Source organism: Crocodylus siamensis, chromosome 2 (assembly GCF_052110815.1).
Source record: "Crocodylus siamensis isolate JL-2025a chromosome 2, ASM5211081v1, whole genome shotgun sequence".
Lineage (NCBI taxonomy): Eukaryota > Metazoa > Chordata > Crocodylia > Crocodylidae > Crocodylus > Crocodylus siamensis.
Window position 1 is genome coordinate 220,395,381 of NC_143396.1, and position 16,605 is coordinate 220,411,985.

Sequence of the window (16,605 nt, forward strand, 5' to 3'; positions counted from 1 at the left end):
TAGAATAAGGGAGGGGGAAAGTGACCAGATGCTAGCACCAATCAAGTAGCAAAGACAGGAATGATTTAATCAAGTATTCCTAATTTGCCTGTGATCTCCAGCAGCTCAGAGTGCCTAGAGAGCAGGTGAGGATTCAGTCCCTAACCAGCTGGGGCTCTGGCCCAGGCCCAGCCTTTCCATTGTCTTGAGCCACTAGGCTGATTACAATATACACAAAAATTGACAAAAGAACAAGGCAGTTCCTGGCTGAGCAGGAGATCACAGCTTTTTGGAGAGATCCAGCTCCTTTGCTGCAGTCTGGGTGAGTGGTAAAGTTTACAATCATTAGAAGGAAAAAGTCTTCCTGAGACGCAATGCCCTGGCTGGCCAAACTGGATAGAAGGGGAGTCCTTGAGTGGTGGTACTGAATTGGAATTCGGGATTCCATATAGCACACCACGTTCAGGAGAGGATATTTTATTTCTTTGAAGTCAGCCCACTTGTGGCACTTCACCTTCTGCAAACATGTTTAGTTTTAGGAGCAGCCAGGTTCTGTCAAAGTCTTGTCAAAGCCCAGCTTCAGTCTGGGGAGCAATGGTCAGAGCTGAAGAATACTCAATCACTGAAGGACATCCACTCATCCTTGGGAACAGCACTGCTCCCTCCTGCTGCATGAGGAGAGGTTGGAGTGACTGTCATGCCTGCTCTTCTCCCTCATTGGAAACATGCCGGTAGCCAGGAGGCTGCGACTGCATGCGGAAGAGGACAGTCAACAAGAGGATGATCAGGAGGAAGAGGATGGATCCACAGACAGCTAGAGCCACAATCAGTTCTGCAAGGAGAACGCAAGAAGTCAGCATAGCAGCACACAAGCTCTCATTTTTCTACTATTCCACCGACCATACAGCACTCACTTGTGTCCTGAACATTGCTTGCTATCTGGCATTCCTGCTCCCAGTCTTGGGGAATGACTGGGTCTGTGAGTCGCAGAAAATCCCCCAGGGGGCAGCGCTGTGGACAGCCAGGCAGCATCAGAGGGAAAGGCTCCTTCCCACTTTCATTCCGGAAAAACATCTCTACAGAAAAGTTGCTGTGAACAGAACAGATATACAAGTGGTACCTTCCCTTGGCTGGAACTATCCCTGCCATGACCATCAAGTGCCCACCTCTTTCCATCATCTGTTTTGCACTCTATAAAGGTAACTACTTTTTACTCACTGTTCTGGTAAAGTTGTACCCAGATACTTGGCAGGGCTGGGTTCCTAACCCCCCTACAAAGGTGAAGGTTTGTGAAGTAACTGAGGGTATACACAGCTGTAGCAAATAGCTACACAGGACTGCTAAGCCACTCCAGCTGTTTGCTGTGGCTTTTATTTTAAAAGGCACCATTTCTCTGATCAGCCATGTGGGACAACTGATCAGCTCCAGTTTATCAGAGAAGTGCCACCATCCGAAATAAAAGTGGCAGCAAAGAGCTGGGTGGGTGTACTGTGTACTGGTATTTCCCATCTCTTTTTCTCTTCCCTATTTGGGGGCAAGGCAGCGGGTGCCACCATGAAGTTGGAGTCTAGCCTACATGTTTAACCTTTGGGATGAAGCTGATGCCCTTTTGGTAGCCCTCACCCATCCTCCTCCTCGTACAGCTCAAATATATGACATGAGGCATATGGTGCTTGAACCCTGTTGTAGACATCCAGAGCCATCTGCAGTGCCACGAGTGTGGTGTCATGCTGAGGAAGAAACAGAACACATGAATCATCCCTCACAAATAGGAAAGGACACCTGGGATGACATCCATAAAGGGGGAGCCTCAAAAGGGACCACAGGCTGTGCTGAGCATGGGGGACCTAACTCAGAACCATATCAGAGAAGGGAAAGCCTGTGCATTCCCATGCTCTGATGACTCAGAGAAAGGGGAGAGGAGCAATGATGCTAATCAGGTGACTCTGGTACAGAAGACTGTACCAGGAAATAGGAAGAATGAGATGCAGCTGTACATACCAGCCTACCCTACTCCCCCGGGGTCAGCCTTTAGGGACCACTTTGATTGCAACTCTGGAAGAGACACTGGACATTCCAGCTCATCAGGTGGCAGGAGGGAGATAAGTGTCTGAATCCATCACCTGCTGAGATGCCACACTGGAAAAGCCCCCACCCAACTACCAAGGCTGGGGAGTAGTAACCCCCAAGCCCATCTTTCTGTCTGTGGCTCAGCTGTGTTGAGGGAGGTATATAGAAGGGCCACTTTCTAGTAGTCTACAGCAGACCCAGCAACAGGCAGAGCTATGTCTCTTGGATATGGTAGACAGAGACTACATGGAAAGACAGGAAGGTTCAACACCACAATCAAGGCTCAAACCTACAGCAGATGGGAAGAATGGACAAGGGCAGCTCCCACATTCTGACTTACCGCTGAGTAGGCAAGCAGTTTCAGGTGCCGAGGTGCAGAGGTATTTGTTGCTAAAGTCAAGTTTTTCCTAATCTGAGCCAGCAGCACCCCTGAGGAACAAGAATGGCTGATCAGACCCTAAAGCTAGATTGGGCAGCAGGAGAGTCCTACCCTGCCCCACCTCCTTCCCATCTTGTCCACTCACCGCCTTGCAGACGAGCTTTCTCCACTCGATCCTGGATCCCAAACAGGTATTCAAAGCCAAAGTCTTTTAGTTGTTTCAGCTGAACCATAACCTCTGATGTCACCCATGGTGGTAGCGTCATCTTATGTGCTTGCTAGAAAGTAATGGGATAGTAATGGGAATGGTCACTGTTTTTGGAGAAGCATAGGGACTAATAGTGATACTAAAAACCAGGGACTGTGTTTCTGTATAAACACAGTTGGTGTATAGAGTGAGCCCAAGAGACATCTATTTTATGTGGGGCTGATTCTGACTTCTCAAGACTACACAGAGCCAGAAATAAAAATACAAAGTACAAGAACATGAAAGAATCAGACAAAGCTACTACAGGCAGGGAAGATCAGGGCCACTAGCAGAGTGCTAGTGCTTAGTAGCAGTCACTGCATCCAGGAGAGGGGCCTAATAACTTCCATGGTAAGAACATGGGGAGCAGGGAGACACAGAAAGAGTCTGCTTTGTACACAGCCAGCATACTTGGATAGATGGATGAACTGCAGCAGAAGGTAAATAGGTCAACAACTCTCCTGTGTCACATTTCTAGAGCATGTGCCAATATAATGCAAGAGAAACTATGCGGAGTACTTTTGGATCTATTCACCACTGCTTAGATCAGGTACCTGTCAGCAGCCTGGGAAGTAAATTTGCTTCTGCATTCATTTACTAAGCAGTCAGGAAATTCTGGTTTTGGAGCTTTTTGTTGGTTTGAGCTAGTGGTGGGGGGAGGGGCAGGGGAATCTCCTGCCTCAGCTTTGAAAAAAGACAGTATTACTCAGCAAAGTCTTTCCCTTATAGTGTTGCTTGTGAGAGTTAGAAAGAAGTGGAGCTCTAAGTAACTAAGGAAAATACCTAGTCTCCAGTACAGTCCTGTTGTACCAATGTAGGGAGGAGCTTTCCTTCAGGGTGCCCCCATTTCTTTATTTGCCAAGGAGATGCTCTTTGAATTCTAGATCCTTTACATCCAAAGAAAGTTTAAGCAGGTTGTTAACAAGGAGGACTTTTGCAAAAGAACAGAGCTCCAAGCCACTAGTGTTTCTGCCACTGGAATTTATTTGTTAGTAACTGTAGTTTCATCAACATTCCTTCATGACAGCAGGACTCGTGCCAATAAGGAGGTCTGAAACAATCAAGGAATGGCAAAAGCTACTACTACACTACTATGTGCTTTGCCCAAAAGGACAAACAAGATGACAGAAACCAGAGGCTTAAGAATGCAACAAACAATCCAGACGGAATCTTTGAGTCTAGAAGGGGCAAACCTTCGCTGTTAATAAATAATGGTGAAACTCAGACTATTCAGTTAAATTAATTGATGAGCTGACTAAGGGAGGTTTAGCGCAGACTCCTTAGAAACATGTTATTTTGTAGTATTTAGATACTCGGGTAATTTGATGGTCTGGGTCTTGCCAAAACCTAGAGCTGTTCTGCTTTGTGTTTGTTTATGCGTAGGCAAACCCTGAAGGTTTTGACCAAACTGTAGTGATCAAACAAGGATCCTATCTATGTTGTGGAGGTGCTAGTCATGATTCCTGAGTTAGGGAAGCTGAATTTTGCACTCAAAACAAACAAAACAATTCTGCTGTGTGAAGCAGGAGGATCTCCTTCCCAGGATCAGAGCTCTCCATCGTTATCAGTACTCAAACTTGCAGTTTAAATAAGAAAGTGCGTCTTTAAATGGATTTATTTCAAACACTGCAAAGCAATGGTTCCTAGTGTTTTTACACCTGATACATGCCTCAAAAAATGCTCGCTCTAAGCTGTCACTGTTTTTTTTTTACTGTAAAAAAAGAGCAATTCTGTTACAGAAAGCTCAGAAAGACCACAAGTCAGAATGTTTTGGACACTATGGATTCACATTGGAAATCGGAGTTTATCTTGTGAATCATTTGTGTGTGTTTGCACACTTAACATTCTTAAAAAGATCTCACAGCACCTCAGGGTGCTGCAACGTCCTGGTTGAGACTCTCAGGTATATACAGACTTAAATTTAGGCAAAATGTGATCTCAGTTTAATCTAATCTAGTTTGTTTGCTTGTTGTTTACAAGATTAAACTAAACACAGTTTCTGTACAGATGCTTGCACCAGTTTTTAATAGGGCTGTCAATTGTGGTTAATGCACATGATTAATGTGTTAATCGTTCATGTTTTAGTTGCGCACGTGGTTTTGGAGCCTACATCCAGGCTCCCCTCTGCTGCCACCACTGCCTCTTTCAAAATGGCTGCCATCAGTATTGAGACCACAGGTTGCCTTTGATAAAGATGGCCAAGATACCCTAAATTCTACTCTGTAATCATACCATAAAGGTAGAAAGTACAAAACATCTAATACATATTTTAAAAATCAGTTTAAATCTCATCTCAGAGAAAATACACACAGAATGCAGAAATTTTATTTGTACTTTATTGCCTGGAGACACACTACAAGCTAGAGTGTTAAAGTTATTTGCTATTTTAAATGTACATTGCCTCAGCTTTACAAATTTGTCTTTCTTTTCATTTTAATACTAACTCTAAATCTTGTGGGTTTAAAATGTTTATTTTGGGATACAGTACATGGCTAACATGTTTGTTTGGTTTTGTATTTAACCCTTTATTATTGGTATGTGCTTTCAACCTTAACTCCCATCTTAACATGATTTTTGTATTCAAAAGATAACAGTGCACTCTTTTTTAAGGCCTTCCTGAGTGAGAGGGTCTCAAAACATTTTACAAACAACGATGACTTAAACCTGATAGCTCTTGCAATCTGGGGGAAGAGTTAATCCTTAACAGGTGGGAAAGTTCAGGCATAGGACAGGAAGTGAATGGCCCAAAGTAGCAGAGAGAGGGGCAGACACAAGAATATTACATGGGAGCTTTTAATGATTTGAGCAGGGAACCAAAAGAAAAAGCCAGGATGGATTTTAGACTTTAACTCAAGTTTGCCCACAGTGAAGTAACCATTTGGGACTGCAGTAACTTCTGTTAGACATGTTTATTTCTTATGGCCCCAGTGCAGCCTCTGAACCATGCAGCAAGAGGCTGTGTTTCTGATGTGCACCTGGAGATGGAGGGGTTATTGAGAAAGCAACAGATTATATCTAATTATGAGGGGAGAAAGAGAAGATTTCTGTACAATACAAATTTGTTTCCCACCAAATCCAGTTTTTCCAGTCTAGTGAATCCCTAATCACATTCAATTTAGCCAAAGATATTGGGTCCCTCCCTCTGCGGGGTGGTGCTCAGATGAACTCACCTCACAAAAAAGTGTGTCATATACACTCCAGACAGACTCGAGGGTTACATCCTGGATTCCTGTCTCATTTGCCACCATCTTCAGGAACCGCTGCAAGGAGAGAGAAGAGACTGGGACCTTCCTCTCGCCCACCACACAGTGCACACTCTAATCTGCAAAGCAGAACTTTCCTACCCCTCCCTCTTGTCTCTGGTTATGTAAAGCTGGCTTCTTCCCTGCCACAGGTTTCTGGAAACCTTTGTCTTACACAGGACTCTCACTTACCAAATTCTGCCTGGTTTTATTCATGTACTCTGCTGACTGCCGGGTTTCATTCTGCAGCTGCTCATACCGTGGGCAGGGGGACAATGGGAACTTCAGCAGCTGGACAGAGCCAAAAGAAAAAAATAGAAAAGAAAAAGAAAGAAGAGCTTGGTGGTTGGAACATTTGAGTACAGAATCCTCCTAACAGACATTAACAACTGTACCACACCCCAACCCTCTATGTCTGCCAGGAGAAGGCATCTCCTTTCCACTGAGATGCTGTATTTAATGTGCTGAATGAGCAGAGACCCTGAATTCTTCCTTGGCCCAGGAGCAGGAAAGGCAGGTCAGGGAGTGATGGGAGGGAAGCTCTGGACTGAGTGAACATGAACACTGAAGAGAAAGGCTCTTGGATGGAGGAGAACCTAGTGTCTGTGCTGACAGTATTTTCCCTTGACATGACTCACCCTTTCCCCAGAGTCAGGCACTGTGTGTACAGGGATTGGCTGCCAGGAAATGTTCGGGTTGAACACTTGCAGTCCTTCTGGGGGGTAGAGGCCCGCCAGGTTGGCTTCTGCGCTCATCAGGGTCCGGTCATAATCTGTGCTACGAATGAAGATCTACCAGGGTAGAGACGATACATTTTGCTCATATCAATACTATACCATGGAAAAGGGAATGCAGAGCAAAAAAAGAAAAAGAAAAAAAAATGCATGCAAGCGTGCCAAGGCCATTACAGATGGAACACTTCCCAGGGTAGGGGAGAAGGAATTTGGTGTGTAATACAGGACAGTGTGGGACACAGCATGGAGATGAGAGACAGATGGGAGGGAAGGAGGAACTCAGGTGAGAAGTAGGAGTTAGAAGCAAGCAGGCAGAAGAAGCAGAAATGTATTTGGTGACAAGTACACAAAGTAAATGTAGCATTTACAGCACAGGACTGGAGGGTGGATTCCTTGGCTCAGTTTAGCTCTGAAACTGATTCACTGAGAAATTTGTGCAAGAATTTGTGTCTCAGCACAATCATGGCAGTAATGATACACTTAACAGTACAGACAGAAAAAGGTGCTGAAATTTCATTCATTCAAGCAGGGGTGTCAAACATCCAACCTCGCAGGTGCATCATCTGGTTTACAGAGCTTCTGATGGACTGGATGATCCACCTCTACACAACTCCAGAACCCAGAGGTTAATGCTGCTGCCATTCCCTTCCCCCACCTTACCCATCACTCTATTTGGGGCTCAGACACCTTTGGTGACAAAGATTGATGGAAGGGAATAGAGGGGAGGGGAGGTAAGCAGCAGGGATGTTACCCCTTGGGTGCCAGAGCCACACTGATACAGCAGCTCTAACAAGTGTGGGGACTAAATCCATCACCACTGCTTATGGGTCATCCAGCTCACAAGAAGCCCTATGGTCTAGATCTGGCCAAACGAGCTTCACATTCCTGTATCAAAACTTTTTCAGCTCCTAGGATGGAAAGAGCATAGAACATTCATTACTTCAGAGCTTGGAAGGGGAAGCTTGGCCCTCATAGGAGAGAAGGGCAAATGCAGTTTCAAGAAGAATTAAGGTTTTGAGAGTTTAGTACCTTACCACTGCCTACCAGAGACACTGGGGTAGGAGTGGGGGAAGAAGTGCATGGAGCAGGTCTGAGGGACAGATAGGCCTGGCCCAGAGAGAGGGCTGAGATCAGGTATGACATCAGGTAGTCAGGGCATTAGAGAAGAAATAGATAAAGCAAGAGGAGTCAGGGGTGAAGCCAAAGGTCAGGAGCTTTGGTGATGGTGACTGAAAATGGGCAGTTGCAGAGCAACTGTGCTGTGAAAGGGGAAACATTGTTGCTTTACTTCACAGAGCATCAAACTGTATCTGGCAAACTGTTACTTTTTAGCAAGATTTATTCAGTTTTTAGACTATTTCTATCCACTTTAGGTGAACTGTGCCATGACTCAGCAAAGCTACAGCAAAACCCTTCTCCATTAGGAAAGATGAAGGAATGCCTAGGTAAACCCTGAAGGAGCATCAGGAATTAGCAGACTAGAGCAATGTAACAAACCACTAAATCCTTAAACAAACATGTCTGTTTCAGTACCCTTTTACAGGGATCTGGCCTGTAGCTATGTCAGATGACCAGTGCTCACATGACAGCAATCCAGAGATGGTGCTTCCTAAAAGAGAAGGCAAGGCAGAGAAGAGAACTAAAGTCTGGAGAAGGTTGTTCTTTGCATTAACCAGGAAGCAAACAGAAAAGTTTTAGAGGAGAGAGATTTAGGAAGGGACCATACAGTCTGGAAAAGAGGGTTGGAATATGTATTTTTATGCTGCCATGGTACATAGTTTTTACAAGGCCCCATATTAGAATAATGACACTTCACAACAGCTGTTTCCAAATTGGGTGAAAACTCCTCTGTTGGTAATATTAAACTTACAGAGAAGGAAAAGGAAAAAGCAAGTAACTGGTTTGGAGCATGGATGCAAATAAAGAGAGAGGTTTGGTTAGTAATGACAGCAATTGCATGCTACTTTTCCAAGAAGCACTATCTTAAGTTGGTTTCCTGGGCAGGCTGCTCCATGGAATGATCAACCATGATTTTAAATTGTCTTTTTTAATATCAGGGTTCAGGACTTTGGGAAACAGTACCAAATATTATCTTCCAACTTTGACTCCTGGGCCCATTTCACAGCATTTTTAACCCTCGTACAGTGGTATTGCTTCTAATTAACCCTTGGCTGAACTTATCCTAGTATCTGTAAGACAAAGAGTTTTAAGCTCATTATATTTTTTCCTCCTCAGTCCTGTTGGCCCTTTAAGCTGGGATGTTTGCAATGAGGCATGAAAGGCTAAGGGCGAGTAGATCTCCCTAGCTCAATTCAGAAATTGACAGTGGAAACAAATCAGAGAACAGGCATATTCTACTTTCTTGATGTAACCCAGCTTGACAAGATCCATTATATCCCAAGGACTTTACTTCAATGGGCAACTTAGGTTTCTGACATTTGCTAACAACATTTGCGTAGGTCAGATGTTCTACAGATGACAGATCCAGCTACTGGAAGGTCTTGCATGAATAGGCACTCTACTGCACAGGCATGGCAGGTGGGCTGGGGACAGAGAACAAAGAACAGTTTCTCCAGCTACAAGCTATATTACAGTTTTTCTTTTTCTCCCTTCCGAGTTCACTTCCTTTGGAGCTTGACACCCAGGACTTCCCAATTAAGTCCTTCTCTGACATCCCAATTCTCCTTAAGGAAAAGGATTGGAAGGACCAATGCATAGGCTAACTTGGTTAAACTGTCTCTGGTAGCTCTGTAGGAAAGGGGAATAAAATCTATTCCAGCAGATGCTTTGTTTGACACTGACCTCCTGCCGTTGGTATGAAGCATTCAGGAACCCATGGTAGCGGCTCCGCAGGGCCTGGCCCAGCTCCCACTGCTGCTGCATCCCCATCTGCCAGCAGGCCCAGAGTGAGTCATCAGGGAGCCCGGGCTGCCCCGGCCCAAGCCCCCTGCCCCCAATCTCCCAACCTCCCTGCCCCCCAATCCCCCCCGCCTCCCTGCCGCAGTCCTCCCGGCCCCGTGCCCGCCCCCAGCAGGCACCTGGGTGAGCTGCCCGAAGCCCTGCGGCCAGGCGGCCTCGCGGTGCGGGTCGCGGGGATAGGCCTTCACCGGGGAGCGGTCGCCGTGCCGGTACACCTGCAACACAGCAGCGCCCGGGCCCGCGGGCGTCAGCGCCGCCGCCACCCGCCCGGCCTCGCGCCACCCGCCCCGGCCCGGCCCTCACCAGGGTCACGAAGCGGAGGCTCCGGGCCTGGGCAAGCGGCGGCGGCTCCGGGACCAGCGCCAGCCCCAGCAGCACCAGCAGCGGCGCGGAGGCCGCCCAGCCCCGCCGCCTCCCGGCCGCCATGGCGCTGCCCAGCTGGCCCGCAGCTCTCGCGGAACTCGGGCGGTGCCGGCCGCGGGGCCTGGCCGGACGGACATTTCGCAACACGCGGAAAGGGGGGCGCGAGCTCCTGCTAGGAACGGAAGCTGCAGGAAGGGAGGGAATGAGGGCTGTGGGGACTGTGAACTGCTGCGCACCGGAAATGGAGGTGAGAAGGGCGACGTCTGGAGAAGGGTGTCCCGGCTCGCGAGCTGTCAATCAGAACCGTGGCCCCCGCCCCCCGCAGGGCCGGCTCTCAAAGCGAGGGCTCCTTGCCAATAGCAGCGCGAGAAATGGGGTCGAGGTCCCGCCCTCTCACCCTGCTTCAAGAGCTGTAGCGGACCCGGTTACCCAGTGCAGCCTGTCCTCGCCCCGCCCCGCCCCGCCACGCCCTGCCCTGCCCGGCCGCTGGAGGGCGGGTCCACTGTCATTGCCACACCTATCTCCGCCTTTTTCCTTCGGTTCTTGTAGAGCACCTCCTCGAAAGGGCGGGCACCCGACAGCGATACAAGCCATTTATTGTTGGCCCTCAGTGTTGTCTCTGCAGTAGGCCGCTCTCTTCAGCAGGGCCTCTATTAACCCTCCTTTCCTTGGGTGCAGCTCGTTGGGGAAACTGAGGTACACAGCATTATTACAACAAACGCTGTTAAGAACGGAAATTTTACAATAAAAACCATCTGTCACAAATGGCTGTGGTCTTTTTTTGGGGGAAAGAGGAGCAGGTTTGTTTAAGACTAAACATTTCCTAGTGTACTAAGAAAAGTCACTACTGACATTTTTAAGCAGTTCTGATACATCAGCATTTGACTTGGTATAGCTCCTGTTTCACAGCAGACTGGTTCTGGGGAGAAAAACTGCCGTACAGAGCATATGTGCAGATATTTTCTGGTTGAGCACAGAAGTGTGGATGTTGTTTGTAATGATAATTGTAATACTTTAGTTGCTGTCTTACCTATAGGCTTCAACTAAATCTGGCCTATTGTGTCAGGGGCTTTATATGTTATTAAAGGTGATTTATAAAGGGAAAGCATTATGATTATCACCTTTTTGTGTCTCATAAAGAAGTCCATGTATCTATGGCCTTATATACCATATATAAGAAGGCCAAATATATGTGGCCTTATATACATACACACACCACCGATTTTGATTTTGAGATACATAATTCTATCTGCTTTCTCATCTTGTGAAATTATGAGGCAGTTGGCTAGTTATCTCAGGTGCCTGCACATGGATGCACAGAGCCCAGGAAACAAGCAGGAAGAATGGGAAGTCCTTGCACAGTCACAGAACTATGATGTGATTGGAATAACAGTGACGTCATGGGATAGTTTACATGACTGGAGCACTGTCGTGGATGGGTATAAACTGTTCAGGAGGGCAGGCAGGGGACAAAAGGAGGAAGAGGAGTTGTACTTTATGTAAAAGAGCTGGATGAGTGTTTAGAGCTCCAGTATAAAACTGGAGATAGGTCTGTTGAAAGTCTCTGGGATAGGTCAGAGGGGAGAGTGACAAGGGTGATGTCATAGTTGATATCTGCTATAGACCACCAGGCCAGAAGGATGAGGTGGGTGAGGCATTCTTCAAACAGTTAGTGGAAGTTTCCTGATCACAGGCCCTGGTTCTCATGGGTGGCTTCAGTCACCCTGACATCCGCTGGGAGAGCAATACAGCAGTGCACAGGCGATCCAGGAAGCTATTGAAGAGTGTTGGGGACAACTTCCTGGTGCAAGTGTTGGAGAAGCAAACTAGAGGCCAAGCTATTCTTCACCTGCTGCTCACAAATGGGGAAGAATTGGTGGGGAATGTAGTAGTGGATAGCGACTTGGGCAGCCGCAACCAGGAGATGATTGAATTCAGGATCCATTAGGAAAGGAAGGAAGGAGGGCCAGCAGAGTGCACATCCTGGACTTCAGAAAAGCAGACTGACTCACTTAGGGACCTGATGGACAGGATCTCCTGCGAGGCCAGGCTGAGGGGGAAAGGAGGCCAGAAGAGCTGGGAGTACTTTAAAGAAACCTTACTGAGGGTCCAGGAATTAACCATCCCAATGTGCAGGAAGGCTAGCAAGTATGGCAGAAGACCAGTTTGGCTTAGCAGAGAACATCTCAGTGAGCTAAAACACAGAAAGGAAACTTACAAGAAGTAGAAATTTGGACAAACAACTAGCATTGGTGATGCATAGGAGGTGCACAAGGGTGCACCTCCTGACAGAAGCACTGCCGACTCTGCTGGCAGTGGCTGTGGGCAGTCGCTGCTTGCCACTGATACCACCAGCAACATCTGCGGGCAGTCCCTGATTGGTGCTGGCCACCACTGACACTGCCTGCAGCATCTGCAGGTGGTCGCCGACCGCCGGTTGGTGCTTGCCACCCTCCGTGCTACTGACACCACTGTGGCTCCATTCAGGAGCTTCCTGCTCACTGCTTCCACACTGCTGCCCCTGCCTCCACCACCTGCGGGCAGTCACTGTACTCCCCCAGCCTCCAGGGGCATGCATTGTTTATGGGGAGGAGTATAAGAATATTGATTGGGCAAGCAGGGATAAAATCATTAAGGCCAAAGCAGCTAGCAAGTTGCCAGTTGGAGTTGCAGCTAGCAAGGGATATGAAGGGTAACAAGAAGGGTTTCGACATGTCAGCAACAAGAGGAAGACCAGGGAAAGTGTGGGTCCTTTACTAAATGGGGCAGGCAACTGCTGCAGGGCACTAAGGTATGCCTGCTCCTTTAAGGGCAGAAACTGCCCAGAGAGAGGGCCCTAGCAGTCCCAAGAGGCATCCATTTGGAGTGGGACCCAAAATGAGTCCGAGAACCCACAGGGTTCAGTAGGGTTCATCAGGACGGCGCAAAATACAAACTTGAGGGCAGCCTCCCTATTTATTATAGTACAACAAGATGTGACAGGAGAGAGAGAGGGTGCCCATTGGGCAGGATTTGGCATGATCAAAGAGCCCTAGGGGTATCATGGCCATCCCTGGCAACCCCATCCCATGACAGCAACCTAATGACAGATGATGAGGAAAAAGCTAGAATATGAGCCAACAGTATACCCTCCTTGCAAAGGAGGCTAATGGCATTCTGGGCTGCATTAGTAGAAGTGTTGCCAACAGATGGAAGGAAGCAATTCCTCCCTTCTATTCAGCACTGGGGAGGCCACATCTGGCGTACTGGTTGTGCAAACATTTATGCATTGAGCAGCACTACTTAAGTCCTTAATGTTGACAGCAGTAAGAATTCCATGCTTTGTTAAGAATGTGGTGCTTAAATATTTGTAGGCTTAAAGTTAGTGTTTAATAACCTCAAATAAAACACTATGCAATTTTTTACATTTAGATACACAGTTGTAATCCCATGCCAGTTTTTGAAAAAATCCTAAGAGCTTTTAATTAGGAAAATTACACGATTACAGTCAGTTCTCAACTTGCAATATGTCAAGTTGCACCTTTTTGCATTTACAACTTTTATAAATTGACATCCTGTTTCAACTTTCTGATGTCAATTTAAACTTTACAATGCTTTACCTGATGTGACGCCATGCCAGCGAACAAGTTTGCTGAGTCGCCCATCTCCCTGGAGAACAGCTGTCCAAACTTCCTTGGATGCTTTCTTTAGGAAAGCATACAAGACTCCAGAAAAACCTGCAGCCAGGAACCCTTCAGAAAGTCCAAACAAGAGCCCTTCAAAAAGTCCAGCAGTCAGTTCAAAGAAATCCTTTCAAATCAATATGAGTGCTATTTACAATATAAATACATTAACATTGCTATATTACTCATCTATAATTGATCAAGTACAACCTTCTGGGGTATTTTGGGGAAAAATAGGGTATTGGTCCTTGGTTCAGGAACCAATCCCCCATTTATAACCTTGTTTCTTATGAGAAAATTTGTTTCAAGTTACAATGTTTTGACTTACTATTGGTTTCTAAAAACCTCATCTTGTAAGTCTGAGGACTGCCTGTATACAGGAATTACAGCTCATACTGTAGTTTCAGTGTAAGTGTGGAATAATGGTGAATAAATTAATTGCCATATATAAGCCAGTACCATTAGCTTTGAATTGTAGTTAATGTTATCCCTTGAACATCACCTAAGGATAGCTGTGTGAAGCTAGAATAGTATGTAGCTGTTGAGGAAGACCTGGGTTTTTGCCAGTTTTGCTCACACTTAGTACTACCTTTTTCACAGTGAGACTGCTTGAAACATGAGGAATAAGAATTTGTCCCTAAATTATTATAATACCATCTATACATGATGATAGAAAGAACTGTTAATGAATACCAGCAGGACCATATTGGCACCGAGAATTCTGTAGGTGTAAAAGAATGAAAAAATTGTCAAGCCTCATGATATTTGGTATTTTCTTCAATGCCTCAGCTCATGGAGCCATGTGTTTATGTGAGAATCTTAGTGGTTATTAAAAAAAATAGTAAGCTTGAATTCAAGGATGGAGAGAAATTCTGAAATCATTAAACACAAAGGTTAAGAAAACAGTCGGCAAAATTTTAAAAAATCCAATATTTGTTTTTAATCTCACATTTTCTGAAGGATTGGACTCACTTTTTGTATGTTTATGATTGGCAATACTCACATAGATGAAGACGTGGATAAAGTAATTCAGTATGCTGTATTATTTGTAAAAGTGATTTATCTTATTAGAGACTTGATCATTAAGTATATACACAAAGTCTAGATGAAAGGCATCTCTTAAATCTTGCATTTTCTCAACTGAGTGCATGATCAAGTAGCTTTAGATGTTTTTAATTTACTGAATTCCAGATACTGTGGTGTTTTTTTACCATACATTCAAACTTATTTCAGATAAGGCCTATTTCCTTCTGCTGTATACACATATTTAGAAGTATAGAAAAGTCAGGCTGCAAGGAGCCTCAAGAGGTCATCTGGTCCAACCCTTTGTTAAAGGTGGTATCATCCCTGTCTAAATTCCCTCTCCTTTGAGGGTCACCCAAGTCTGGACATCTTCCAAAAGCACTGTAGAGCCCTCCTACTAGGGCAAGAATTTAGTCAGCAAAGATAAGCTGGGTTATTTTTTAGGGGGGTTTCTTTCATATTTTATTTTACTATTCCACTTGCTTTTATATGTTGTTCTGTTGCTGACAGTAAGTTGCACTGGATCTTTGTTGGGAAGGTTGGTATATAAGTCTAATAAGTCAATAAAATAAATAATTTGAAACGTGTGTTGTCCAACCTGCTCTTAAAACCTCCAAAGATGGAGATTCTAAAACCTATCTAAGTAGCCCATTCCAATGCTTAACTACCTTCACAGTAAGGAAGTTGTTCAAAATAGCCCACCTTCACTTCTTGCCTCTAGACTAAATCTAATTTTTGCTAGCCTTTCCTTACAAGTGACGTTTTCTAGACCTCTAATCACATTGGTTGCTTGACACTGGACTCTTTCTAATTTTTAAGTACAGTGTCCAAAACTTTAAATGGTACTTCCAGTGAGGCCTCACTGGTGCTGAATAGAGCAAGAGAGTAACTTCCTTTGACTTGTAAGTGATGCTCCTGTTAGAACAACCCAGAAGTCTTTTTTTTTTTTTGGCAAGAAAAAAGCATGCTGTTGGCTCATATTCAGTTCCTCCCAGGTCTTCTGCAGTATTGCAGCCTAAACTAGTTGCTCCCTATGTACATTTATTCATGTGACTGTTCCATCCTAAGTGCAGGACCTTGCACTTGTCCTTGCTGAATTTAATTTAATTAATCTTAGACTATTTCTCCAGTTTATTAAGGTCATTCTCATTCCTAATCCTATTCTCCATGGCATATGCGTTTTATGTTTCTTTGACAGAGGGAGTTTGAGTTGCATTTATACTTTGAGATTACTGGTGAAAAAAGAATAGCAGTATTTTGTCATGTAATATGATTCTGTTATATAACAGTGAGAAACAAAGAACACCAGACAAAAGTCTGCATTTCAAACCTGCATATTTTTTTATTTTTACTGCCTCTATACTCGAAAGACGTTCATTGGAGTTTTCTTTGGCTTGGGAGTGAAACTAGCTGTATCTAAGGCCAAACCATTTTTCCAAGCTAAAATTATAGGGTGCTTAAAACAGAGTTGGTTACAGCCTTACTTATGAATAGTCTGCTGCTTTTTCATACTACAATCTAGTCCTGTCCTTTGAAGGAGGGTGGAGGGGAGGGGTTCAGCTGAGTGTCATATTAGGACTGTCCTGTCTCTAGTTATTGGGATTCTAAGATCTTGACCACATGAGTCTAAGGTAGTGATTCTTAACCAGTGTACTGTGGCACTTCGAGGTGCCTCAGGATTCTTTCAGGGGTGCCACACAATGTTAACACTATTAGGTGTGTAAACATGATTCACAAGAGAATCCAGGATTTCAAATAGGAACCCATAGTGTTAAAAGCATTCTGACCTGCTGTGGTCTTTCTGAGTGCTTTGCAACCAAAAAAATGCTTAATTATTTTTCAGTAATCAGAAAATGAGTGAAAACTAGGAGATGGCACAGGAGCAACACATAGGGGGTGCATCTGGGTACACACGCACCCCCTGAGCGCAGCGGTGCATCCCCTACAAAAAGGCGCTGCCGACACTGTTGGTAGTGCCTGTGGGTGG

At 45.3% G+C, this 16,605-nt stretch overlaps 1 protein-coding gene across 1 annotated transcript; it reads right to left on the reverse strand.

The window, feature by feature from the left end:
* Positions 1–46: 46 nt before the first annotated feature.
* Positions 47–10,138, reverse strand: ACP2 (acid phosphatase 2, lysosomal). Its single transcript, XM_090033100.1, has 11 exons — positions 9,874–10,138; positions 9,690–9,785; positions 9,454–9,540; positions 6,556–6,708; positions 6,110–6,208; positions 5,846–5,935; positions 2,574–2,706; positions 2,390–2,478; positions 1,603–1,709; positions 894–1,069; positions 47–811 (listed from the first exon to the last, which is right to left on the reverse strand). Exons 1-11 carry the CDS (start codon positions 9,994–9,996, stop codon positions 675–677), a joined length of 1,290 nt encoding a protein of 429 aa, XP_089889226.1. The 5' UTR covers positions 9,997–10,138; the 3' UTR covers positions 47–674.
* Positions 10,139–16,605: the final 6,467 nt, after the last annotated feature.

Excerpts from the sequence above, each read along its gene's own strand:
- ACP2 (XM_090033100.1), bottom strand. The coding sequence starts at position 9,996 with ATGGCGGCCGGGAGGCGGCGGGGCTGGGCGGCCTCCGCGCCGCTGCTG. Across the intron at positions 9,786-9,873 it reads GCCTCCGCTTCGTGACCCTG|GTGTACCGGCACGGCGACCG; the intron begins GTGAGGGCCGGG and ends GCTGTGTTGCAG. Across the intron at positions 6,209-6,555 it reads TGCCTGACTCTGGGGAAAGG|CTGCTGAAGTTCCCATTGTC; the intron begins GTGAGTCATGTC and ends GGCTCTGTCCAG.